Source organism: Bidens hawaiensis, unplaced genomic scaffold (assembly GCF_021521415.1).
Source record: "Bidens hawaiensis isolate Kalapana, Puna unplaced genomic scaffold, B.hawaiensis_p1.1 tig00003988_1, whole genome shotgun sequence".
Taxonomy (NCBI): domain Eukaryota; kingdom Viridiplantae; phylum Streptophyta; class Magnoliopsida; order Asterales; family Asteraceae; genus Bidens; species Bidens hawaiensis.
This window is the reverse complement of record NW_027491233.1, coordinates 1,930,998-1,958,932: the sequence shown is the minus strand read 5'-3', so window position 1 is coordinate 1,958,932 and position 27,935 is coordinate 1,930,998. Positions and strand designations below refer to the sequence as shown.

Sequence of the window (27,935 nt, the reverse complement as noted above, 5' to 3'; positions counted from 1 at the left end):
AATATAGAGAACTAACATTATTAAAATCGTCAAAAATAAAGACTATAACCATATAAAAAACATAAAAATTTTGCTCTCAATATAGACATCTAAACTCGCATGTAAAATCAAAGAACAGCGATATCATGGGTGTATACTATGTTAGCTTTCCACCTATACGTCCTCAGCCACGTTAACTGGTCTTACCAACACAAACTGTGACCCGTTAACTTCCGACATCACCAACTCTAACAGAACCACTTCTGTCGGCCGTTTGACTTTCAAAGAAGGTTCAAAGAATCCTGTCCAACATGATTCAAAATAAAAGATCACTAAACAAGATTAGTTTTAAATACATAAAGGTCACAAATTTGACCCGTTTACCTAAATAGATCGATATGAGTCAAATGGGCAAACCCAAAAGATGTAGCTAAAAAACCCCTATTTAACACACTAATCATTTAGAAATCTTAAAACAACTTGTTTTGACCCACACTAAAACATACCAAATTTGGCCCGAAACCATTTCAACACGTTACCCAACCAGCCCGGCCCAATTTGCTTACCGGGTGAGAGTTTTTTCCTGCCATATAACTCTGCAGTCAAGGGGTTTGATGCCCAATTATTAACCGCAAGAAGACTCGTAGGTTGGAACTCGACTATTCTCCCGTCAGATGATAATACAATCTGAAAATTGAATGATAATGAATAAGATTATGAAAAAATAATGAAATTGAAATAAAGAAAGAAAGAAAGAAATAAGAAATAAAACCTGATAACTTGCAATTTTATGGCCCGATGCTGCTAATAACTCTTGATCGGTTTCGTTGGTTGAAGTAGATGCGTGTGACATGTCATCATCAACTTGAACCAGTCTTCTCATGTAGTCAGGGAGTTGACCGGTTGACACACCACCGCCGCTTTCTTTTCTAATTTCTCCACTCCACCCGTAAACCGATTGAACCTTTTTGATAATTGAAATTCAAGCATCTTCCAACTATAAAGAAAATACACACAATTAAGTACGCATATATGTTCAAATGTGTGTATGTATGTGCATATGTGTGTGGGTATGTTACCATAGATGGATCCATGGACCAAAGACGGATTGATGATTGAGACTGTTGATTCGCTACTAGATGCTTTTGCGTGTTTTGGAAACGAGGAAAATATAACCGACCCATTGCACCAATGGTAGCAATGAAGCATCCACTTATTATGATAGTTGAAAGTGTTTTCAACAAAGAATTACTTTTCTGCAAGAAATACGTGACAAACACATTATATGAAATTCATGTATGGGCATATTCATTAAAATAGAGTCAATATGAGTCATAAGATAAACTAATCAAAGCACATTATCCACTCATAAATAGAACAAGTTCAAAAGGTTCACTGGTCACACAATATTTTTGACAATCAGATTCATAGCAAAATTAACTGGGATTAGACCTGTAAATGAACTGAACGTTTAGTAAACCATTCGGCGGGAAATTCGCTTTATGTTTGCTTATTTGTTAAACGAACGAAGATGAACAAAACATTTGTTCATTTTGTTAAATGAACGAACATGAACACTTCGTGTTCGTTCATTTATGTTCGTGAACGTTCATTTATGTCTGATCATTTAAATTTGTTTTTGTTTGTTCGTCTACGTTTGTTCCGTCCATTTATATATTTATTTAAACTCTCTAGGTTTATTGCAATTTCTAGTTTTGTTCATGATGGGAATGAGCTATGATGGAAAAGTAATATATATGTATTCTTAAGGGTGTTAATGAAAAAATAATACAAAGGGCTAAAGCGTAAGATAAGGGTAGTATAAATAATAGATGATAAGGCTGGTTAGGGTTAGGCGTGAGTTTGTGAGATATGTTAGGCTCCTATGTGATGTAAGGGGAGAGGGCGTAGCCCTGGTTTATCTTTTGTAACCGTTCCTACCATTTATCAATATTAAGTTTTCTGATTGTCCTTCATTTATCCTTCTTTGTATTTTATCAACACATTAGACCATATCCGATTCCTATCAGTTAACTTTTAGGTCCAATAGATTATGTCCATTCTTTTATGTCTATTTCTGTTTGTAATCGTTCGTTTATACTATTAACAAACGAACAAAAACACATTCATTTTCTTAACCAACAAACACGAACAAGAAAACCCCATTCGTGTTTGATCATTTTGTTCCCTTAAAGTTAAACAAGCAAACACAAGTACGCCCCATCCGGGTTCGTTCGATTCATTCACAGGCCTAACTGGAATTAACTGATCAAACTGCATATAAAGACTGCAAATTGGCATGTCAATAAAGCTAAAAGATAGCTACCAGTACCTTTTTTATGTTCATGTTAGTAATCTTGTCAGCTGCATTGTATGGCAACTTCTTATTTGGAAGTGTAAATAAATCCTCATAATACATATCCAAAATGTTAGCCAAGCATACCTGAAAACATAATTAACACCAAAATCATCACAATAAAAATATAAATAGAATTTCCACATAATTAATAACTTAAGAAAGAATAAAAATACCATTTGTGAGTGCGTAAGAAGAACTTCCCACCTATTATTATCACATTCTTTCCACCCTTCAAACTTCAAATCACTTAATTTCCCACTATCAATTTGCAATCTATAAGCCGGAACATATTCACCCACCCACGCACCAAACTCCCGACCACCAATCTTCTCAAACTTAGTAATAACTGACAACGGCCACCAGTTAAACTTCACCGAGCCTTCACGAACCTTATAGCTCTCCTTCATTGAATTAAACGTTTCAAGAAGACTTTTAGCATTTTCAACCACTTCATCTTCAAGCACTTTGTATAAAACAACAGAAGCGTCTTTTGATACAAACTTTTCAGGTTTATTAAACCAACCAAAAACATTATATGAATTATCAAGAAACTCTTTCTTGGTGCTTTCAAGAGCAGAAACAGAAACAACTTCTGCAAGCATAGATATGGCTGTTTCGTGTGAAGAACTTAATGTAAACGAAGCAGGAATCTGCAAATGTAAAAGCTTTTATGTGAGTTTTACTAATCGAAATCAGTTAACCAACTGCATGAAACTGATTTTGAATCTAACCTCTCTTGTGTTTACAAGATCATTCATATCTCGTGTTGTTCCGGGCCTGAATAAAAATAGTTCAAAACTCCAGAGTTTTCTTATTGTCACTTGGCGGAATGTCATGGCGAGTATGTTTGTAGATGATGTGGATGAAAGAACCTCTTTGGTTAAATAGTTTTTGAGCCTTTTGGCCCTCTCTTTGACTTTTCTAGATGGTAAAAACTGTCAAATTAGGTCACAGCAAATGCAATTCAGACACCATTTCATAGAATCACTACAAATAAAGATGATGATAACAAGATATATATATATATACACACACACACGTATATATATATATAATGCATTTGGACCTTTAAAACTCAAAAATCCAATAAATAATACTCATTAAATTCATATTATATATATATACACGCACACAAAAAGATTAATATACCAAGGTTTCATCGCAATGATCTGATCTAAGCCGAGTCAAGGACCGATATTTGAGATATAGGATATCACGGTGGGATATCAGTACTTTTAATATCATGCAGAATTTATATATATAGCAATTTAACGCCAACAATTCAGTATACTATCCTACTATAAACAAATTATACTTTTGCAACTTGCAAAACACTAACAATTGTAGCAAGTAGGAACTAATTAAGATTTAAACACACTAACAATTGACAATTAAGACTTAAAACACTAATATCTAGAAAATCGGTGATATATGGGTGATATATGGGTGATATATGGGTGATATATCGGTCAAAGTTGGTCAATATAGCCGATATTATCAGTACCAATATTTCACATAAGTACCAATAACAGATATCCCACCGATATTGACTGCATAGAATCTGACTGGGCCACATGTCAGCCTGTTGTGGTGCCACGTCAGCTTTTTTGTTAAAAAAAAATATGTACTAATTTAACTTTAGAATTTAGTGTCGGTGCCATAACGAACTTAACCATACCACCTGAATCCGTGTTATTTCGCTGCTGCAAAGTGCTATGACTAACCAATCTAGTGGATATTGTACTATGTTCATCAGCATGACCCGGAAACACAGTCTCAGCCACCATAACTGTTGGAATTACGTATGCCCGAGACACATACTTATACTAATGTGGCTAACTGTGTTTGATCCAAGTCGGGTCATACCCAATAACAAGCTAGACGACACCAAATGTATTCTTTTAGTGATTTGATCATTTAAACGAATACCGAACACTATGTGTTTAGAAAAATTGGTCTTCTAAACAAACACACTTGAGGATTTAAATAAATTATCTGGATAATTTGTTTATATATATATTAATTATTTAATTGGTTAAATAATTACATAAATGTATGTGCATTTTATAAAATGAGTTTTATAAAATGATTGGAGATTTTTTTTTAAATGGTTAAAATAAAACAAAAAAAAAAAAAAAAAAAAAAAAGGGAAACCGGCCACCCCATGTGGGTGGTGGTTTTGATTCAACTTTTGTTTGTCCTTTTGTGTTGACATCTTCCATAAAGCTCTCCAATCACAAGACATGCAAATGACACTCCTCTCTCTCCAATTTTGAATTTCAAGTGTTGAAAGAAAAAATAAAAATCCTCTCTCATTCTCTCTCAAGTTCACGGCCAACCTTGGCATTTTGGGAGAACTTGGTGAGCTTGTTTAAGTGTTCATAATTCCTATCAATCAAGTTGGTGTTGTTGCAAAAGCTTGGGGTATCACACTCTTGAGGTCTTCTTCCTTGGAGGCTTGCCATTCATCCACCATCATCTTCAACATCTTGCTTGTTCTTCTAAAGGTAGAAGAAGGTACACTTACCTTTTGTGAGCATTATGTTCTTGTAATTTTGATCCTTGTTAATTGGGTTTTAGTTTTAACATAATGGTATGTTCATAACAAGATTTATAATCTAAGCTTCCGTTGCGTTTTCTAGTTAAATATGGTTAACTTGACTTTGATAAACTTGTATAAAACCCAACAAATGGCATCAAGAGCCGGTTACAAGGACTTATGCTCCTTGCATGTTCATAGATTTCGGGTTTTTCATGGGTGAAAAAGGGGTCCGAAATTTTGGTGGATTTTACCCCTCATGGTTTTGTAAGATCTTGACATGCATGAAAAGATCTTAGGAAACCATTATTAACTTTTGGATGTTGAAATATCAAAATTGCAAAATTTTTGGGGAAGGGGGATGGGCCGTAGCCTCTTGGGGGGGGGGGGCCGATTCCTTTTGGTGATTTAGGGCATTGGTTGCTTAGGTTGCATGCTTAGAACATTTGGTATGTTTGGATGTGTCATAACCGAAACCTAGACCTTGGATGTGTTGATTGTTGTTTGTGTATGTTTGATTATGTTTATTATTCAATATGGTTGTAATAATTCATAATCTTAGGCTTGTGTAATTTATTTATTCATAAGTTGGTATGTAATAAATAGATTAGTTGCATTTTCCTTTTTTTAGAAAAATATGTATTAGGATACATTTTGTAAAAAATTGAAGATGCAAGAATTGGTGGATTTGGGCCTTGGACCGAAATTTTGGGCTTGTTGGGCCTTACCGGCCCATCATGGGATTCAAGCCCATTAGGCCCATAAATTTCACTCTTGGGCCCAAGAAGACTTTTGGAAGTTTGGAGCCCATTAACAAGCCCAACAAGAACACAACAACTTGGAAAGGATACTTGAAGCATTTGGATGCAAGGTCAAGTGGGAGTCAACATTCCATCCTTGTGTCATGTTTTGTCCCTTAGGTGTGACTTATGACCTATACTTGTTTCGGCTAACAAGTATGGTCAAACTTAGCGGTTCTCGGTTATGACTATATTTTGCATGTGTTTGCTTGGTTGTTTGTTTTACTTATTGTAATGTGTGGTTGATAGATATTAGGATATCCAAACCGTCACATAGGAACGACAACAAGCATAAAACGGGTTCTAATATATATTTGGTAATATCGCGTCAATTAGTTTAATTAAATGGGTTTATTAAAACTAAGCGATTACTCACATATAATAAAATTGGTTTTATTATAACTAGAACCTTGAAAATTGGTTTTCAAAATCGCCATATTTCTAAATGCATGTTAGGATATGGCATAATGTTTTTCAAACTAGAATATTGGAAAACTTAAAAATCCCTTTTTCATAATTACCAAGGAAACAAGTCTAACACCATCCTTTTGTATGACACTTAACGTATTAGGGAACTTTAAATGGGATAAAGGTCACCTAACCATTTTGAGCAAACTAATATACTTAGGGTAATATTAACATATTTGTGGGATAAAGGTCACCTAACCACTTGTATGTTAATCTTACATGTTTATACAAGTAGGACGACTTGAATTGGAAACCATGTGATAAAGGTCACCTAAGCATGGGGATCCAATGGTGTTGATGGGATAAACATGCCAACACGAAATAAGGATTTCGAATGGTCCCATACCTCTAGAAGTTGCAAAGGGTTGCAATTGTCAAGGTTGACTACCTTGTTAAATCAAATAACGGGATAAAGGTCACCTAACCGAAATTTGATTTATCGTTGGATTCTAGAATTTAATTATTATTTTAAAATTTGGAATAAAAGGGTATTAATAATTAAATTGTTTATAATACTAAAATAGAACTTTGTTAAATTTTGTAGATGGCCGCTAACAATGCAAACACCTCTACCCATAACACCCGTAACCTATCCTTAAGAACCATCCTTGAAAAGGATCGTCTAAACCATAATAACTTTATGGATTGGTATCGCAACTTGAGAATAGTTCTCAAACAAGAAGAGATATCATATGTCTTAGACGATCCCATTCCCGATGAGCCTAACGTGGAAGATGAGGAGGCGTATAACGATTGGGTCAAGTACACCAAAGATTCGGTGCAAGCCTCTTGCCTCATGTTAGGGACTATGATTCCCGAAATCCAAAAGGATTTCGAGCATCATGGGGCATACGACATGATAACTCAATTGAAGGAAATGTTCCTTCAACAAGCTAGAGCGGAACGTTTCGAAACGGTTCGAGCGTTTCATGCATGTCGTATGGAGGAAACCCAAAGCGTCTCATCTTATGTCCTAAAGATGAAAAGCTACATTGAAAAGCTTCGTAGGTTGAATTGTCCCGTCTCAAATGAGTTGGCTACGGATTTGATCCTCAACTCTTTGACCAAAAGGTTTGAAACCTTTGTCATGAACTATAACATGAACGGGTGGGACAAAAGCATTGGTGAGCTTCACGCAATGCTAAGAACGGCCGAAGCAGGAATGGGTAAAAGGGTTTTACCCGTTCTAACAATCAATGAAGGAAAAAGGGGACATAACTCCAACCCCAAAGCAAGTGTTGCTAAGGGCAAGGGCCACGTCCAAGGAAAGGGAAAGAGGAAAGCCATCACGCCCACCAAACCGAAGGAAAAGAAGCAAAAGGTTGCGGCGCAAGATCCATGCTTTGAGTGTGGAGAGATAGGTCATTGGAAAAGGAATTGTCCGACCTATCTCAATGCGTTAAAAGATAAGAGGGATGCGGGGCATACCTCAGGTATTATCTTTACTATACATATTGAACTAAATGTTATTTCTTCAAATACATGGGTACTTGATACCGGATGTGGAACTCACATTTGCAATTTGTTGCAGGGGTTCAAAAGAAGTAAACAACTCAACAAAGGGGACATTAGTCTCTTTATGGGCAATGGAGCAAGAGTTGAAGTCCAAGCCCAAGGAGACTACTTGTTAAAGCTTCCAAGTGGTTTGGAAGTAATTTTGAAGAATGTTTTGTATGCTCCTAAGTTAAGGAGAAACATTATTTCCGTGTCCCTTTTAAAACAATGTGGCTTTGATCTTAAATTTATAAATTGTGATATTCATGTTTTGATGAATGGCATGTTTTATTTTAAAGCTATACCCATGAATGGTATATATGAAATAGATCAAAGTGGTATGTCACATAGTAGTTCAATGTACAATGTCAACACCAAGAAACTCAAGAAGGACTTGGGTGATTCCTATCTTTGGCATTGTCGCCTTGGACATATAAGTAAGAATCGCATGCAAACTCTTCGCAAGAGTGGTATTCTAGAAACAAATGAGTATGATTCATTTGATGTATGTGAATCTTGTTTACAAGGCAAAATGACAAAGCAACCCTTTAATAAAACTTTTGAAAGGTCAAAAGAATTATTGGGTATCATACATTCGGATGTATGTGGTCCTTTTAGACCAATGACTAGGAATGGTGAAAGATACTTCATTACCTTTATTGACGATTATAGTCGATATGGTTATGTGTACTTAATGAAACACAAAGATGAAGCTTTTGAAATGTTCAAAGACTTCAAAACTGAAGTAGAAAGACAACTCAAGACCACAATCAAAGTACTTCGTAGTGATAGAGGAGGTGAATACCTAAGTGGTGTTTTTCAAGATCATCTTAAGAGTTGTGGAATTATTTCACAACTTACTCCACCTGGAACACCACAACATAATGGTGTGTCTGAAAGGAGAAATCGTACCCTATTAGATATGGTTCGATCGATGATGGCTAGAAGCACTTTACCTCTATCATTTTGGGGCTATGCTTTACTTTCCGCTGTTCGCATATTGAATATGGCTCCAACCAAGAAAGTGGAGAAGACACCTTTTGAAGTATGGCATGGAAAGGCTCCATCGCTATCATTCTTAAGAGTTTGGGGTTGTGAAGCTTATGTAAAGCAATACACCCCAAACAAATTAGAAGTCCGATCCACTAAATGTATCTTTATAGGTTATCCTAAAGATGATTTAGGATATTACTTTTACGATCCTAGTGAGCAAAATGTTATTATTGCTCGAAAGGGTAAGTTCTTGGAAACTAAGTTCCTTGAGGAAGGAACTAATAGTAGAACAGTGAAATTTGATGAGGATCAAGAATCACAAGATGATACACAATTGGTTGATACTAGCACTCAACAAGAGGTTGTTGAAAGTGATCAAGTGGTTGATCAAAACACACAAAACGTTCGCAGATCTGGTAGAATTAGCAATCCACCTGAAAAATATGGATTTTTTGTAGAAGGTTGCTACGTGGTAGATTCGGATGAACCGACCACATACCGTGATGCAATGTCCAAGAATGATTGTGACAAATGGCTTGAAGCCATGAACGTTGAGATGCAATCCATGTATGACAACCAAGTTTGGGAATTGGTTGAACCACCACTCAACTCCAAAGCTGTTGGAAGTAAGTGGGTTTTCAAAAGGAAAACTGATATGCATGGAAACTTGGATACTTATAAAGCAAGACTTGTAGCTAAGGGTTTCACTCAAACTCAAGGGGTTGATTATGATGAAACCTTTTCGCCTGTGGCAATGCTTAAGTCTATTAGGATATTATTTGCCATAGCTGCACATTATGATTATGAAATTTGGCAAATGGATGTCAAGACCGCTTTCCTAAATGGATATCTTGAGGAAGATGTCTATATGGTTCAGCCTGAAGGTTTTGTCGATCCAAAACATCCTAATAAAGTATGCAAGTTAAAGAAATCAATCTATGGATTGAAACAAGCATCTAGAACTTGGAATCATCGTTTTGATGAAGAAATCAAAAGTTTTGGATTCATCAAGAACGCTGATGAGGCTTGTGTGTATAAGAAAGCTAGTGGGAGTATAATTACCTTCTTAGTATTGTATGTCGATGACATTCTACTATTTGGAAATGACATTCCAACCATGGAAAGCGTTAAGGCTTGGCTTGGAAGTAGATTTTCCATCAAGGATCTTGGTGAAGCTGCCTATATTTTGGGAATAAAGATCTATAGGGATAGGTCAAGGCGCTTGATAGGTTTGAACCAAAGTACATACATTGATAAGATCTTGAAAAGGTTCAAGATGGAAAACTCCAAGAAAGGTTTTGTACCTATTCAAAGAGGGACCATATTGAGTTCAGCTCAATGTCCAAGCTCAAAGGGTGAGCAAGAGACGATGAAACAAATCCCATATGCTTCTGCTATAGGATCCATCATGTATGCGATGATATGTACTAGACCGGATGTGTCATGCGCTTTGAGCATGACAAGCAGATACCAACAGAATCCAGGAAACAGTCATTGGATGGCTGTTAAGAACATATTGAAATACCTTAGGAGAACTAAGGATATGTTTCTGATATATGGATCTGGTGAGGAGGAACTCGCTATAAAAGGTTACACGGATGCGAGCTTCCAAACTGATCGAGATGATTCTCGATCACAGTCTGGGTATGTGTTCACACTTAATGGAGGAGCTGTCTCTTGGAAGAGCTCAAAACAGGAAGTGGTAGCATTGTCCACTACAGAATCAGAATACATCGCCGCTTCATTGGCAGCTCAGGAAGCTGCATGGTTGAAGAAATTCATTACTGATCTAGGGGTGGTCTCTTCCATTCAAGACCCTCTAGAAATCTTTTGTGACAACGAGGGTGCGATTGCTCAAATCAAGGAACCTCGTTCGCACCAAAAGACAAGGCACATAGAGCGGAGATTCAACTACATAAGGGATGAAGTTGAAAAAGGAAAGATATGTATTCGCAAAGTTGGAACTGATCAAAATCTTGCGGATCCATTCACAAAGCTCCTAGAAAGACCGAAACATGAGCGTCATGCGAGTGGCTTAGGACTTCGATATTCTAGTAATTGGATTTGATCTATTTTGTATTAAAGTTTAAAAGGCTTTTGTAATTTAACTCTTTTATATGATTATGGAATCTTGAGTTAAATTCTAATTTTGCATGTTTAATCCATGAATAAGTTATCTTATTCTAAAAGTCCGTAGTCGATCACATTTGTGGGAACAAATATGAAGCAAGACTATTATGAACTAGGATTGGTGGATATTCATAAGGAATGAATATGGAGCATAGGTTTGCTGCCAAAGTTCATAGATATTTGTGGGATACAAATATTGGACTGACCCGCTCTCAATATTACTACATGGAGTCGATTGACTTGATCATTAGTAATCTTGAGTAAAGGAGAATTTCATATTATCCTTAGACCTGAGATGTATATTGGGTCTTGATTTTCACCGAGTATTACACTTTGACTCTCCCCTTCGCTATTCGTAAAAGATGGTACATAAGGATGAGCTCGGGTGGAGTATAAAGTGATAGTGAGAGGCGTATACAGTCAAGACGGAATTTGTTCCTCTTATGTGTTGAGAGTTTAGATGTCTAAGGCCTGATAAAGTTGAATTGTAAAGAGAATGATCACCTATGTCTCTTAGATCCAACATGACATCTAGTAACAAAGGGATATAATGATAGATTCACCTAAATCATATCAAGTAAGAGACTTGAAGGGATGATGTTATTGAATGGCACTTCGTCAAACACATTAGGGGTGGTGAACTGTTGTTAGGCGGTATTCACCACTTGCATTAATTTTCTATGTATCTCGTGCAAGTGGGAGATTGTTGGAATTACGTATGCCCGAGACACATACTTATACTAATGTGGCTAACTGTGTTTGATCCAAGTCGGGTCATACCCAATAACAAGCTAGACGACACCAAATGTATTCTTTTAGTGATTTGATCATTTAAACGAATACCGAACACTATGTGTTTAGAAAAATTGGTCTTCTAAACAAACACACTTGAGGATTTAAATAAATTATCTGGATAATTTGTTTATATATATATTAATTATTTAATTGGTTAAATAATTACATAAATGTATGTGCATTTTATAAAATGAGTTTTATAAAATGATTGGAGATTTTTTTTTTAAATGGTTAAAATAAAACAAAAAAAAAAAAAAAAAAAGGGAAACCGGCCACCCCATGTGGGTGGTGGTTTTGATTCAACTTTTGTTTGTCCTTTTGTGTTGACATCTTCCATAAAGCTCTCCAATCACAAGACATGCAAATGACACTCCTCTCTCTCCAATTTTGAATTTCAAGTGTTGAAAGAAAAAATAAAAATCCTCTCTCATTCTCTCTCAAGTTCACGGCCAACCTTGGCATTTTGGGAGAACTTGGTGAGCTTGTTTAAGTGTTCATAATTCCTATCAATCAAGTTGGTGTTGTTGCAAAAGCTTGGGGTATCACACTCTTGAGGTCTTCTTCCTTGGAGGCTTGCCATTCATCCACCATCATCTTCAACATCTTGCTTGTTCTTCTAAAGGTAGAAGAAGGTACACTTACCTTTTGTGAGCATTATGTTCTTGTAATTTTGATCCTTGTTAATTGGGTTTTAGTTTTAACATAATGGTATGTTCATAACAAGATTTATAATCTAAGCTTCCGTTGCGTTTTCTAGTTAAATATGGTTAACTTGACTTTGATAAACTTGTATAAAACCCAACAATAACATCCAACCCATTAGCCACATGCTCCTCCGCCGCACCACCACCGTCAGCGGAAGCCGCCGTTAACGCCTGGTCGAAGTCAACATCACCCGTAACAGTCAACCGACCGAGGTCATTCTCATAGGTTCTGACACACGGTACGTTATTGACGTCTTCTTCGCCGTCGAGGATGTCGAGAATGTACTGCTGTGTTTCCGGCAACGGCGGCGGTGTGGGTGTGGAGGAAGATCGTATGGACAGGTGGGTTTTCGGGTGTTTTGAGGGTTTTGATGGGATGAAAATGAAGGGTTTGGATGTGAGTGTGGTGGGTTTTGAAGGAGAGTAATGAAGAAGACGAAGAGGAAGTGGGTGAGTCAAGGAAGAAGAAGAAGAAGCCATTGATGGGGTTTTGTTATGAAGGTGGGTTTTGGTTTAGTGGTGGAATGGTGCACGTTAGCAAGGGTTATGGGACAAGATTTCTCGTACCTGACGAAAGTGGCTTTTAATTTATGTTCATTTGTTGTTTAGGGTTGTTTAGGGTTGTGTTCATTATTTTCATTAGTGTTCATTAATGTATGTGTGTCGTTTGTCCATAAGTGTTTATTAGGATCCATGAATGAACGGGCATGAACAAACTCAATTCCTTAATTGATGGACATGGCCACGACTTTTTGTTTGGTGTTTGTGAACCGTCCGTTTATCCGACAAAGCTTAATGGATGAACACGGACAAGGTCTTGTTCGGTTCGATCTTTTTACAACCCTATGTGTAAAGATATCAATCCTAACTTGTACACACCTGAATATAACCCACTTTCTCATATGTTTAAACATATTAAAGATGCTGGCGGGTAACTAGGAACAATCAAATTGCAAGCATGTTAATAGGTTGTTAGGTTGGGGGAAAAAATGTTAAATGGATAATAAACATGTTACTTGTTGAAATCTTTAATTAAACAAAAACTCACACAAAATCCATTTAATTAAAGAGGTTTAGTGTTTCGATTATCAGACACTACTTAAATCCTATCAATGGATCTACTATGAGTGAATTATGTTAGGTTTGTTTCTTTGTTTGTAGCTTTAACAAGACTCATTTAATTAAAAAGGACAACTCAAACCCAACACATTTCCAAAACATATAAATATGCCAACCCAAAACCTAAATATTTCTTACTGTGTTCATGTCATGTGATGAACTGCCACCCCTAATTTCAGTATGCATCATCAGTTTAGTTAAGGTGCATTAGCATCACACACTTACTCTACGTGTAAGATAAAAATACATAATTAATCACCCTAACAACTGACTCATGAATGACTAAAAACTAGAAGATTCAATAACATAAACATATAGTTAAGTGTATAATTCGATGGTAAATCAAGTGCATATGTCAACACCCAGGCCCGGCCTAGACCCCATGGAGGGTTCGGCCAGTGTCTATGGCACATTTCCGGCCAAATGATCCTCCGGCGAAAAGAATATTGAAGTGAAAGGAAAAAATTAAAGTTTTTATAGCATAGAAAATTGTCTGGTTTATTTGGAAAGACGAAGAAGATGAACTTATTAAAATAAATTATATAAACCAGGCCTAGAGAGCTATTGACATTTGACATGCCATTGTTTGATTCAATCCAAATCTCAAAGTAGTCATTTATTATTTTATACTTTTAAACCTTTTAAACTTTTTTTACTTACTTTATGAAGTATACACTTTTTTTTATTAATTTATGACAATTTGTTTTAATTATATAATTTTGTAGTAAAAGTTTTGGTTTAAGTATGATATAATTGAATAGGAATTTGAATTTTGATGATTTAATTTATTGGTGTTAAGTGCTAAATTTTTTATATCTGTTTTGGGCACTTAAAATCTCGAAGACGACTCTGTCAACACCAAATGTATCCTTCCATAAGCCTTCAAGACACAAGCAAGCAAAGGGTGAATCAAGTGCGATGAAATGTAAAACTAAGAAACCATCACTTAAGTTTTTGAAGAGAGGAAAAAAAAACTTTATAAAAATATGTGTTTTTATATTTTCTTTAGGAACTTTTATAAATTAATTCCATTTAGCTTTTAGGATTGGATTATACGTATAATCAAATGTCTGTGAACTAATCAAAAAGAATTATTAAGGAAGAGTTTCAACAACCAACGAGCTATAGCTCACCTGGCATTAGCGAGTTGGTGGGGAAGTTAAGAATTGAATGTGGGTTGTAAAGTTTCAAGTTCGAACTCAATCTCAATTGGGTTTTGCTACAGTGGCCTTTGGGTTGTGAGTTTCTTCTGAAACATGAGATGGTGGGCTTGGGCTACCTAATGCTAGAGGTGCACAAATCGGGTTTTTCAAATACCAGGTTCCGGGCATGGAATCGGGTTCGGGTATCGGGGTACTGGAAAATCGGGTATTGGTAATACCCGGGACGGGTTCGGATCCAGGTATTTTTTAAAAACATACCCTATGCATCGGGTTCGGGTCGGGTATAGAACCGGGTATTTGAATACCCTGTTTCCGGGTTATGAAAAACCCCTATTTTGGGTTTTTTGGGCTTTTTTCGAGTATAGATTGGTATTTTTAAGAGATTGCACTTTTTAGGTATATTTTTTGGGTATTTTTAAGGTATTTTTCGGGTACAGACCGGGTATTGGGAAAACCCGATTCCGGGTATGGAACGAGTTCGGGTTTTCAGGCATTACCGGGCATAAATTGGGTTCGGGTTTTAGTACCTAAATCCATACTCTATTCGTACCCTACGGGTAGGGTCGGTTACGAGTTCGGATATTAAAAACCCGTGTATAAAAAAAACCTGTTCCGAGTTTTTTTTGGGTCTGGTTCCAGATTCAGGTTTTATATGCACCTCTACCTAATGCTATCTGCAATCACAGACTTACGGGATCACATTTTGTCAATAGGTTACCCTAGGTAGTCAACCTTTAATATTTGGTCGTTAAAAAAAAAGGTTTTAACAATCAACATTAATTATTTTCATGAAAAATTTAACTCAAAAGATACAAACGTAAAATATAATAATATAGGGACTATAGATGAATATTCTACAATAGTAGAGGTACCGTTTTAGTAAGATGATATACATAAACCGTCTCACATTCTCACCCAAATTCCATCTCACTTTGACGTTTCTAGGGCAAAAATTCACCCATCCTTCTCCGAGTTTATTCCATCAGGTTCTAATTTTAATACTAATTCGATTGTTCAGTTATAATGAATTTTGCCAAAATATTTTTATTTTATTGTGAAATGACGCTTATAATAATAATAATAATTAACATGTGTGTTGAATAATTTAGGTTTTGTTATTGTTCTTGCTCGTTCTTAGCTTTTTAGGGTTTAATTTTCATAATTTGGTATACGAGTTATAATAAATCTCTGTGAAACAATTTAAATTAAACGACTGCTTATAATTGCTTAGCACGAAATTAGTTAAAGTATTAGGGTTTGATATTTAGTACAAAGAGGTTGTGCAAATTGTATGACCGATCTATTTGATTTTGATGGGTTTGGTTACAGGGAATTCGTTTGCGCTATGGGAAAGAGGAAGTCGAGAGCGAAGCCGCCACCCAAGAAGCGGATGGATAAGCTGGACACTGTCTTTAGTTGCCCCTTTTGCAACCATGGAACCAGTGTCGAATGTCGCATGTAAGCTTTTATTGTTTATTATTATATTTATTTTTGGATTCTGGCATGTTAGTTAGGAGATATTTAATTTGATTAGAACTGAGAATTGAGATGGTACAATTAAGATAGTAGGCCTGTTTGATTCGAGATAGGCTAGTATCCAATTACGAAGGTAACAAGACGTAATTTGATTAATAAAACATCGATATGAACCCTAACCTTAACCTATACGGTACTATAAAACAAAAAGGGTAAAAACGGTCCCACGATTCTCTTCTCTATTTTTGGTAACTAATTAATTGAGTTGACCCTGTTTTTGGTAACTGTTTAATTGAGTTGACCTGCTTTGTGGATGTGTATCAGCGTTAGATACTGAATGTCAGAATCAGGTATCAGCTGTAAAAGCCAAGTTTTGGTAGATAGTGTCTGGTGTATGAAGTTGTAACAATCAAATATCAGTTATATGTCCAACAAGTTCTGTTTTTTTAAGAAGCTAGCACGTAAAATCCCGAAAGGACATTCTATGGAATTAGTTTTTTTTAGTTGGGAGCAAGGCTGTAAAAGTATACCAATTTAGGTTAAAAGAAAAGTGATTTTCTTTTACTCTTTGATAAGCTGGAACTGATCACTTGATCACTAAATTATCAGATTCTCTCATTTATTTGCAACTCTTATGAGTCAACAGTTGGCAGTCAAACATCAAAATAATCACTTTAGCTGTTGATATAAGCCATATATTTAATGGAATGAGCTCATATTTGTTTTTTGTTTGATTTCAGTGATATGAAGAACTTAATTGGTGAGGCATCTTGCAGAATTTGCCAGGAAAATTTCAGCACTACTGTCACAGGTATTACTTTTGTGTTCTCTGTTTCGAGTACATTAAAAGTTATACTTAGTTACAAATCTTCTTGATTTGGTACATGAATATATATATTTGTTTAATCAAAACCATCTGTTAGTCACTAATTTTTTTTTCTTGTTTTTTACTTGCAGCTTTGACCGAGCCAATAGACATGTAAGTAAACCTTTTACTCTTTCCTCTCTCTCTTTCTCTCACGCACACATACAAACACACACACTGTCTGTGTTTCAGTCACTGATGGTGGAATGTTAAAAACTTGTGCAGATATAGCGAATGGATTGATGAATGTGAGCGTGTTAACAACGTTGATGATGATGGGGTTCCAGTTGAAGATGATCCTGATTATAGGAACTGAATGTGAGTGCCTAGAGAAATCTACTTATGCACTTGGGTATTGTGTTTGGTTTTGTATTAGATGAACTGAGACCTGGTTATTACTATGTTTAAGTGGAAGTGGAACTTAGATTGGGAACCTGTTAAAAAGACCTAATCTTATGAATTTTATAAATAAACAAGTTTGTAAATATTAAGTTGTATTATCTTTGATTGTGCGCCTCTTTCTTTGAGGTAGAATTGATCATGATGTGAGGGTTTGGCTGGGAAACCGAACTGAACTAATTCTGTAAGTTACAGAAACCCAACCTGACCTTGAACGGGATAGGTAAACGCCTATTCTCCTCATGACATAATTGTTATAAATTCCGTAATAATATTAATCATTATCGGGGAGTGGGGGTGTATAATCTTGATTTGTGGGTTGGGTGGTGCAAGTTGAACATCATGATGTGTTTCATAGTCAACAAAATATACTTCTCTTTCGAGTTTTGTATAAAATGCTAGCTGATTCTAAAAGATTTGACAAATACCTGCAAAATACAAGATCGGACATTAATACTGTCAAAATCTCATTTGTTTGTAGATTACTGGCGTAGGATTGTAACTTCACTTACTTTAAGGCCTTGCCGCCTTTTTCTAGCAGAAGCTAAGCGCAACAAGAGAGGTTGCTTCTGTCAGCCTTTATGTGCAACCGTCCACCGGTAGCAGAAGATAGGGTTACAACACATAGTTCTTACGGAAGCTCTTTCTTACCAGTCAAGTAGTACAATGTATCTTATCTTATAGCCCAATGTGGCGGGTCGCCTTTTTAATTCAGTGATTAGATTAGATAAGCGAATGTCGATGTACAATTACCCTAACTATTTTAGTTAGCTGTTACATGATAACCTATTGACTTGGAACTTGGAACAGCACAAGCTAACTTGAAAATCTATTGAATAGAAACTACATAAGCTCAACTTGATTCATGCCAAGGGATGCAGATAATTTGAGAATAACTGTACCCTAGTGTTGGTATTAGAGTTGTCGATCTTTGGAATGAGATGTCAAATCTATCATACGAAGGATCCTTGGCGAGCAACACAAGTAATCACAAGGTTGAGAAGACACTGAAAGAACACGAAATGATACAATCATCTACAAAGACAACGGGAACTCTCAGGGTTGGTCTACGTACGAGAAATCACCATTTTGCTAACTATGAACTGAAGGATGCAACGGAAGAACTCAGGATCTTATTTCAAATCAATTCCTTAAACGGAATATCGTCTTTCCTTTTATACACTTACAAACAAAGTTACCATCAATGTAGAGTATGTTGTTGTCTTTCCTTTTATACACTCATAAATGAAGTTACCATCAGTTGAGGGTTTTCCTTTGGTTCTTGAGGTCAAGAATCCTTAAGGTTATTACTGTACTAAGTAGTAAGAATACTACAGAGACTAATGCTGTTCGGTATGAATACAACAGGGACTTAAGTAGATGTTGATGTATAACTACCATAATTACTATAGTTGGCTAGTACTTGAATTTTAACATCAGCTACTTAAGCTCAACTATATTCATAATGAAGGTATTCTTCTTAGTCTATCTTGCCACTCGTGCCCGAATAGTCGGTTGAACACAACTTTTGTGTTTGAAGGATGAAGAGAGAATCATGTTGTGTAGAGTGCTTTAATAGAAGACCCAAATACATGTGGTGCATTAACAACAAAGAGAGTGTGTGGAAACGTTTGATATGCTTCAATAGAGATGAAGGGTAAATCTGGACAATTGTGATGTTGGTTACAGAGGCGAATAGACTAAAGTCTTAAACCGTTCTGTTGCACATATAATATTTGTGTTCCTTCAGCATAAGAAAACAAGAGTTATTATTTTGATGGGCTTTCTGTTCGAATTATAAACTTCTCTTAACAAATTTAAAGTTAAGAAAACATGGTATACTTGGTTGTGCTGCTGTGAAAGTCAAATGCATGGTTATGTGTAACGTAAAAAGTCATCGCAAGTGCGAATCCAACATATATAATTATTAGATTAGATGTGAAAAATCATGGCACGAGCGAATCCAACATAGAAAGATATTATATAGATGCACGAGCGAATCCAACATATAAAATTATTAAATTAGATGCCCTGTGTAATGAATTAGATACACATTTAAATCAAACGTAAGTAACAACACATTGCAATTAAGTTAAAACACACACTCGACTTTATATTTAGATGTTTGATAAAACCGACAAACCTATTGTTGCAAACCCCTTCAGGGCTTTCGGATTGAAAACCACCAGTGTAGTTGCACACGCTATTGCAATTAACTAATATGAATTTTGTAAACGTTATTTCTTAACATAATAATAATAGTAATAATACTAATTCATAAAAATTAACTAATCTGATTGTAAAATTTACAACCAGATTAAAACTCAACAAAATATTCACACCACCCTTCACAAAAATTAAGCCAAAGAAGAAAACCATAATATCACCTTGTCAGAAATTCATATATATACTCAACTGACCACAAGTTACATAAAGCTGCCAATTCCAAACCAAAGTTCTATAACCTGGGCCAATCATATAACCTAAATATAAACCAACACAATCTTATTGTTGTTGACCATCACCACCATCATCATAACAAGAAAAACCGGTCCAAGAAAACCAAAAATAAGTAAGCAACACATTTCACTTTTCATATACCATTTTCCAACCGTTAGAATCGTGCTTCCCCTAAAACCAAGCACTATAAACGCGCCCGAGCTTGACTTTGACTTCAACTAATAAGATAAACAAGACTTAATAATACCTCTTTTAACGCTTTTACCATCAGGTCAAGTAGTAACCGCCAACATCATCTACAAGATAATTAAACGAATCAAGACCGTCATTTGGTGGGGTTGGGTCATTTGGTGGGGTTGGGTCATTTAGTGGGGTTGGGTCATTTGGTGGGATCGGGTTCAAAACAGGACGAGCAATTGACCCGCCATTGTTGTCTTTCAAATTGGCTTTTCCTCTTCCTTTACCAGACCTTTTATTACCACTATTACTATTACTCTTGTTCTTTTCCAGCTGAAACTCAGCAGTAAGTCTTCCCATTCGCTTTTGAAGATCAGCAACCGAATCATTTGCAGTCTTTCCCTTTGGAGTTTTCTTACCATCAACAAGCTTGAGTTCAAGTCTATACAAAGCACAAGGATCAGATTTGCTGATTTCATACTCATATAGATGCCATTCATACAACTTCATGGGTTGCGGGTCCATGTAATAGGATCTTTTTAGCCACCCAGATTCATTCATCAACTGTTTTCTAGATTCATGCCAACCACGCCCATTGTAATCTGGAAGTGATCTCTGTTTTCTGTTCCCACTCTCAAACGCCCTTCGAGGTTTATCAAAAAATAACCACTCACGTAGTGTTTCACCATCAAAAACTGAGGTATCGAAAAGCTCTGGAAACAAAATTACCAAGGAAAGAAGAACATGTAAGACATGCAATATATAAGATGATAATCACAAGACAAGAAATGGTAAAGGTGGACACGTTGACCCGGGTAAATGGGTCAGATTCAGGTTACACTTTGTCTCTACCGAGTCAAAAATGAATACATTTGAATTTTTTTAGCTAAAATAGAAGCAAGGTAGAACACACGAAACGAGTCAGAAATCACCCAAAGAGCAAAAATATCCTAAATTGTTCTATTTCAAAATTTAAACTATCGTTTTAATAATATAGTTTTTTCAATCATACTTTAAAGTTTAAACACCATTTATTTATAAAACTTAGGAAAAGAAGGATAAGGATGAGCTGTGTCAAAGCTCAAGTTCTGAAATTCAATTATCACTGTGATAATATAGTTTTTAATCAAACCTAACACACTTGTTATTTAAAAAATCAAGAAGACAAAAGTGTTTTGAGGGTCGTGCCAACCTAACTTGACTCATCCTGAGCCGCACTAAAAATGATCCAATACCCAACCCAAGAAAAGAAGCAAACTAACCAGGTGCATTCCATGGAGATTTAGCAGTAGCAGCCCCTTGGCATTCTGGAACACCAACATCTTTCCCCTGCGACTTGGCACTAAGAGCTTCAAACAGCAAAGAATCCTTCAACTCAATACCTTTTGGCCTTAACACAGGTGTCATCCCAAATTGACCTTCACTTTGAGCAGTCGCAGCATGCAAGCCACTGCAATAGTCAGGAAACCACCCTTGAGCGGGCCTGTCAGAACACCACCCCTGTGCAGGCCTGGGACAATCCCAAAGAGCACATTTTGGGCCCAAGAAAGCAAAAGGTGGGGGGCTTATTATGGGCAAAACACCAGTCATCTGTTCTGGTAGATCATCCTCTCGACCCATTCCATCCAACCCACCACTAAAAAAGTTGTCCTCAAAATATTGAGGTAAATCACAAAATAGATCATCCGGTTGATTAGCAGCATCGTCCATATTACTATTGTTAACCCCTGAAAGAGAACCTTCACTTTTCTTAAAACCTTGTTCTTGAAGCGTCTGAGTTGCTGCATAATCCTGCAATGTTTGTTACACGTTCCATTAGCAACTATTCATTCATACACAAAAGTATTACTCAAAAAGTATTATTTAAAATCACTCACATTATGAAAAGTTGCATTTTCAGCAGCTTTATGTCCATCAGGATCAGGTTTCATGGCAGCTAACCCACTGGTTGCATCATCTTCTTCATCACACGGCCGCAAAAGCCTGCTTATATCTTGAGAAAAACTCCCCACACTACCACCCTGCTTCAACAAACAATCAATAATATTATATACACATCGCATTCGATACTGATAATTACAATACCTTCAACTATTAACCTGTTGCGAAGACGAAGCAGGCGAAGGTTGATTAAGTTCATTCTTCCACTCTTTAAGCATCTGAATCACCTGTTCTTCGCGCACCGCCACGTCCATCCCACGGCTCTCCTTCCTGGCACTCTGCAGATCTATACACATAACCTGCAGATCCTCGACACGTCTCTTCGCCCTATCTATGATCAACTTCTGTCTTGCACTTTTCCCCATTCAAACCCTAATCCTTCGTTTTCTCACCGATAAACTGTCACAAATCAACAAAACAAACCTTCAATTCCACCAAACCAAAACACATACAAATCACAACAAGTTCAAAGAACTCAGAACCCTAATTCCAAACCCTAGGGAAGAATAAGACGTGATTGAATCGTAATCGTACACAGATCGAATCAAGAGGTGTAAATATGACGGAAAACGTGATCGCAAACCTTAACCTTAACCCTAACCCTAAGCAGATATGAAAACAATTGAATACTGCAACAAGTATGTTAATGAATGATTGAAGGTATTGCATACATACATGTATAGGTTATTATGCATATGAGATGAAATTGATGGGAATATTATTATTATTATTATTATTATTATTATTATTATTATTATTATTACCTTTGGAAGACCTAAAATAATCGTCGTCGACGATAGTAGAGAGAATTTGGGAGCAAAGTGTGTAATTGTAGTTGTAGATTTTATTTGATTTTGATTTAACCTCAAAAACAGACCCTAAAAAGTGCCAGCAATAATCAACGACGCGGCAAATACTAACGTTTTGTTATTATTTATTTATGGGATTCGAGTAATGTTAATAATAAATGAAATCCGTGTGTTTTCACTTCTACATACTTGTCATATCTAACGAAAAATATAATCGTAATATAACCAAAGGAGTTTCGAAATATGTCCGTTTATTTTTTTCTATAATATAACGTTCAAACTTGCCCTACCAAATCTTTGCACTATGGTTGGTACCGAACGAAAGATAAAACTAAAAAAAGTGTAACGTGTTTATTAATTGGATAGGTAAATATGTGAGTTAATAAGAAAAACAAAAAAATAAGGAAATAAAAAGAAAAAAACACAAAATAATATAATAAAAAAAAAGTTAACTTCACAATTTACATAGCATATATGTATACAATACTTGATAATTCTAGATAAATAAATAAATATATATATATATATATATATATATATATATATATATATATATATATATAAATTGGTCATTTTATCTAAAAAAATTTAGCAACAACTTTTTCATAACAAGTTAACAACAACCCAAAACCTTTTCTACCAAGTCACTAGCAAAGCCCGAATGGTGTTTTGTATTAAAGATTTAAAAGATTGCGTATAAGATGTTGATTTTATAAAGCTAATTTTTTTTTATAAAAGTAGCAATTAATTAATTATTTATTATGTTATAGATGATTAATGGGTAATAATCATATGACTAAAAAAGATAATAGCATATCTACAACATGGTCATTTTACAAACCCTAGGGTCACATACTATCTTCAAGCCCTCTATGTATGTTCAAGTTCATGGGGGCCACACAGTGACACAACGACTTCAACGAATTTGTGTTTAGAACTGGTTCAACCAATAACTTGGTTGGCTAGTTTAATGTAGGTTTGACATAACGGGCTGGTTCAATCATGGGCAAATCAACCCATGCTTATTGACCGATGCTTTATCCAATTAAGGTTAAATTGGTTTTGATCGATAAGTCTTGTACAAGTTTAAAACAATGTATCTCACATCATTTTTAATACAATTTAACAGATTATATTGTCACTATTAAAGTAGTTGAAAGAAATATAAAAAAGGAGCTCAATATGTAAATGGTGTAGTTACTATGGTTTGCAAAAATAGCATGCTTGAAGCCTAATTTGAAAAGTAACATTTTTGTATATTTAGCTTTAATTTATAACACTTTCTTGGATCTAACACTAACTTTCATTTTGTTAATCTGTGTGTTCAACCTTTGATTTTGTTAAATTTCATTTTGTTAATCCAAGTATTTAATGTTTATAATGATAAAAAATGGTTTAACATGAACATTAGTGTATAACTATACCCAACTATTCTCTGTAACTTTCTTATAAAGCAATGAGCATAACTTTCTCATTCTGACCATCAAACTATAAATGCATTCTTCTTGTATGAAACAAACCAAAACCAAAAAATTTAAGAATCATTTTAAACATGACTTCATTTCTTTAATCTGTGTGTGAAGAAACACAGATCCAATCCCCGGGTATGGGTCCTGGATCTAGTGAGTCCACATGGTAAGATACGATAATTACGACCAAGATATGAGTATAACTTCCTAAAGTCCAATGACCGGAACCTGCAAAACAGACACCGTGAGTCTCGTTACAGGAAGGACAAGAGGGGGGTCTTCCCGTAACCACCCTCCGGCGTGAGAATCAGTAACGTTCGTAATGAAGAAAGTACTGAAGTATATGGACTAAGTGTAGTCAGGATGCAGGAGAGTGAATGAATACCTCATACCGTTTGGCAAGGTATTTATAGTCGAAAGATGTAGGAAGGTGATAGGGCCAGCTGTCCCTTTCTAGAAGATCTTTGACAACCGCCTGGACGCGTGTCCTTTTGAGATAGGTTGAGCTATACGTCCCATGTGTATGAGTATAACAACCTGGACACGTGTCATCCAGTGATAGAATGGATCGCACCCTGGCCATGTGCACGGTTATAACAACCTGGCCAGGTGTCCTTTGTTCAATGGTTGATATATCACGTATTCCCCAAGTAAGAATCGTGATCCTTCTTTTAGAGAGTAGTTGATTGGTGACAGCTGTCCCGTTGGCATTGTTTTCCATTTGTTTAGGCGAACAGATGTCTTGTCCTGCGGATGCCTTTTGATGGTACCAGGATGCTTCCGCGCTTGTTATGAGGACGTTCTTCCTCTACCGTGATATGCGGGTGATCCCTATGTCCCGCGGGTGACCTATTAGAGGTTCTTCTGTGACCCGCGGGTGGTACTTAAGGGTATTTGGGTCTTTTTGGTACCCTACCTCTATAAGTCCCCCAAGTCCAGTGTTTCTTCCGTGTGAAGTCTTTATGCGGGTGAAATTCTGGACTTAACGTGTGTTGGCGATTTTTGAATTTAGGTAGAAAATATCTTTTGTTGGTATGGATAATCATAAAAAAGGACAAGTTGACCACTCGCAGGCGCGTGAACAGATGATGGAACGTTTTTTACGGCTTTCACTGTACCTGAGTATGCAACTTTTTTTCTTTTTCGAATTTCCCGCGTGACGTGGCATTTATTGATTGGGCGATGGGTTTCTCTCTCTACTGTTCATATCCCATCGCATTAATTGCGATGAGTATAAATAAAGAGAAGCTCATTCTTTTTGAAGTTTTATCGCTCCTTTCTTCTAATTATCTTCATAATTTCTCTGAACTCTTCATATATCTTTCTCCATTCTTACTGAATTTCATTATAATGTCGAACGTTCAGACTGAAGTTGATGAAATAGAAGTTTCATGGGATTACTCTGAGTACGAAAGATTACTGGAGACTTATGGTATATCTCCTGAGTGGGGACCGGAGTTCCCTTCTCCTGGTTCCATCGCCAGTTTCCCACCGCCTGGGAAAATGGCTGTATATGCTGATTATTTTTTTCATGGGAATTTCTGTTTTCCTACAACAAAATTTTTTGGGAAAATTTTGACCGCGTATGGGATTCATTTGTCCCAATTACACCCACGCGCTGTGATGCGAATTCGTCACTACGAATTTGCGTGTATAGCACGTGACATGGTGCCTCACCTTGATCGATTTCCTGTTTTTTACCGTCTTACTAACCGTAATGGATGGTATACATGTCAAGGGTTTTCCGACCGGAGTATTGGGAATGAAGTTGAAAGATTGTCCACAGACTGGCATAACAAGTATTTTTTGGATATCTGAGGATGTGGTACCTTTGCCCATGGTCCGTCGTCCAGCGAATTCTGCCCTTCCGGAGGTTGTTACAGCCACTCATGAGGGTCGTGAGTGGTATCGTGTGCTTACCATGGAGCCCTCACCTATGTGTGCCTTGCCGGAAGAAGCTTTAGTGTGGGCGGGTATGAGTCGTTTATGGCCAACAGACTTCAAGGAACCCATTTTTGTGGATCTTAATGAACGTAAGTTATCTGTATTGTCTCTTTGCTTTTTTGAATACTTGTATGATCAAGTTTCTATCTTTTTCAGGCCAGAGCTCTATGTTCAATGCTCTTTTTGAAAACAGGGGTTGTGTCCGCAAGAGCATCCGCGAGGCGGGAGACCAACCTATTCTTGAGAAAACCAAATCTCAATTTCTGTTTCCGAAGAAGGTTCGAGCTGAACCTGTGATTTCGAATGCCACCTTTGAAACAGGTGTGTATGTTCTAAACACTCCTCCCCTTACTGCCATACTTCCGACGGAACGATTGCCATCTTATCATCAAGTGATGATGATGGAGATGCTTCTCAGTTTTCTGCTTTGGAAGAAGAGGGAGACTCTGATGAGGGTGCTTCTGAATTTTTCTCTGTCTCATCTTTGTTGGCAGAATTGGAGAAAAAGAGAGCTTTCTTAGCTTCTCAGACAGGTCACACGAATGTGAAGTCTGCGGATACTGAGGCGGGGCCGTCGAAGAAAAAACGAAAAATTCATCGTCCTAAGAAGCCGCAGTATAGCCTTGTTGACCGCATTGATACTGTCGAAGATGTGTGTGAAATTTAAGTGTTGCGTTCTTTCGGGATTGTTTAACTGACTATAGTTTCTTATGCAGATCCGTTGATCTTTAGTGAAGACATATCTAAGAAGATGCCTACACCGACTCCTCAAACTGAGAAACAACCGTCTCTTCCACCAGGGGGAGGGGCGGGCGATAAACCGTCCGCTCCGCCTGATGATACTAATACGGAGGGTCATGCAACCTCTCCTCAGATTGAGATCACTGCTGAAGAGAGGATGTCGACTCCTCCTATTGATGCTTCGGCGGGAGAACTTAACAGTCAGTCTGAACCTAATACTCATTTCGACTATCTTTTTCAGACTAGGAGTGTTACTGGTGATCGGGAAAACAATCCTGCTGTTAATGAGGAGGATTTCCGGACTGAGGAATCTCCTCCTCGTCCTCCAACACAACAGTCCTCCTCTACCCCGGCTCGGTTCAAACCTTCGAGTTCCCGTTACTACGGGAATACGAACCTGGGTGATACTCATGAGCTGTTTGTCCCTCCATGGGACATTATTAAGGAATCCCGGTTCTCACATCCTAGAACCTGTATAGAGTTTGTCGAGCATTGTGCGCCACCTGCTGAGGTGACGTATCAATGTGACCTTTCTCGCCATGACCTTCATACGAATGTTGCTTATCATTTGGCCAATGCCTTGGCCGGTAGCCAGGAGGTCTTAAGTGAATGGCGTACTCTAGGCGGGAAAGTTGGAGAGGCTCGTCGGGCCGCTGAGGTCGCAAAGAAAGAGGCTGATGAGCATCGTATTGCTGCCCAGACTGCCAAATGGAAACAGGCCGACGCGGAAATTGCCCTTAAAAGTGAGCAAGATCGTAATGCTGACGCCGCTCGCCGGTGGAAAGAAGCTTGTGAAAGGTAAAATGCCATTTGTGAAGCTGACCGGGTAAAGGCTCAAAAGGATAAAGACGATTTAGCCCGGGCTCAAGAAGCCAACTCTTCCTTGGAAAATCAAGTGGCCCTTCAAGGTGTCCGAATCCATGATCTTGAGGCGGAGCTAAAGTTGCAGAAGGAGCTAGTCGATCTTAAGGACCAGAGTCCTGCTGAAATTCAAACTGCCTATGACTCTCTCCTTCAAGCTCATAAAAAGGCAACTATGGAATCCAACGAGCTCCGAATGCGGGCAGAACGTGCGGAGCAGGACCGGCAGTGGTTCCTTACTCGGGGAGTT

At 36.9% G+C, this 27,935-nt stretch overlaps 3 protein-coding genes across 3 annotated transcripts; 1 reads left to right on the top strand and 2 right to left on the bottom strand.

Moving 5' to 3' along the window:
• Nucleotides 1–12: 12 nt before the first annotated feature.
• On the bottom strand, nt 13–12,741 carry LOC143624891 (uncharacterized). Its single transcript, XM_077095389.1, has 9 exons — nt 12,345–12,741; nt 4,063–4,127; nt 3,070–3,273; nt 2,512–2,988; nt 2,312–2,422; nt 1,059–1,235; nt 752–976; nt 546–666; nt 13–281 (listed from the first exon to the last, which is right to left on the bottom strand). The coding sequence occupies exons 1-7, from the start codon at nt 12,739–12,741 to the stop codon at nt 962–964; spliced, it is 1,446 nt and encodes a 481-aa protein (XP_076951504.1). The 3' UTR covers nt 13–281; nt 546–666; nt 752–961.
• A 2,741-nt stretch (nt 12,742–15,482) lies between these two features.
• LOC143624877 (transcription elongation factor 1 homolog) lies at nt 15,483–17,391 on the top strand. Its single transcript, XM_077095381.1, has 5 exons — nt 15,483–15,529; nt 15,873–16,001; nt 16,760–16,830; nt 16,977–16,998; nt 17,110–17,391. The coding sequence occupies exons 2-5, from the start codon at nt 15,889–15,891 to the stop codon at nt 17,198–17,200; spliced, it is 297 nt and encodes a 98-aa protein (XP_076951496.1). The 5' UTR covers nt 15,483–15,529; nt 15,873–15,888; the 3' UTR covers nt 17,201–17,391.
• Nucleotides 17,392–19,408: 2,017 nt separating this feature from the next.
• LOC143624909 (transcription factor VOZ1-like) lies at nt 19,409–22,699 on the bottom strand. The gene is made up of 5 exons (XM_077095404.1): nt 22,626–22,699; nt 22,020–22,260; nt 21,798–21,941; nt 21,183–21,711; nt 19,409–20,633 (listed from the first exon to the last, which is right to left on the bottom strand). Exons 2-5 carry the CDS (start codon nt 22,224–22,226, stop codon nt 20,011–20,013), a joined length of 1,503 nt encoding a protein of 500 aa, XP_076951519.1. The 5' UTR covers nt 22,227–22,260; nt 22,626–22,699; the 3' UTR covers nt 19,409–20,010.
• Between the last annotated feature and the right edge of the window lie 5,236 nt (nt 22,700–27,935).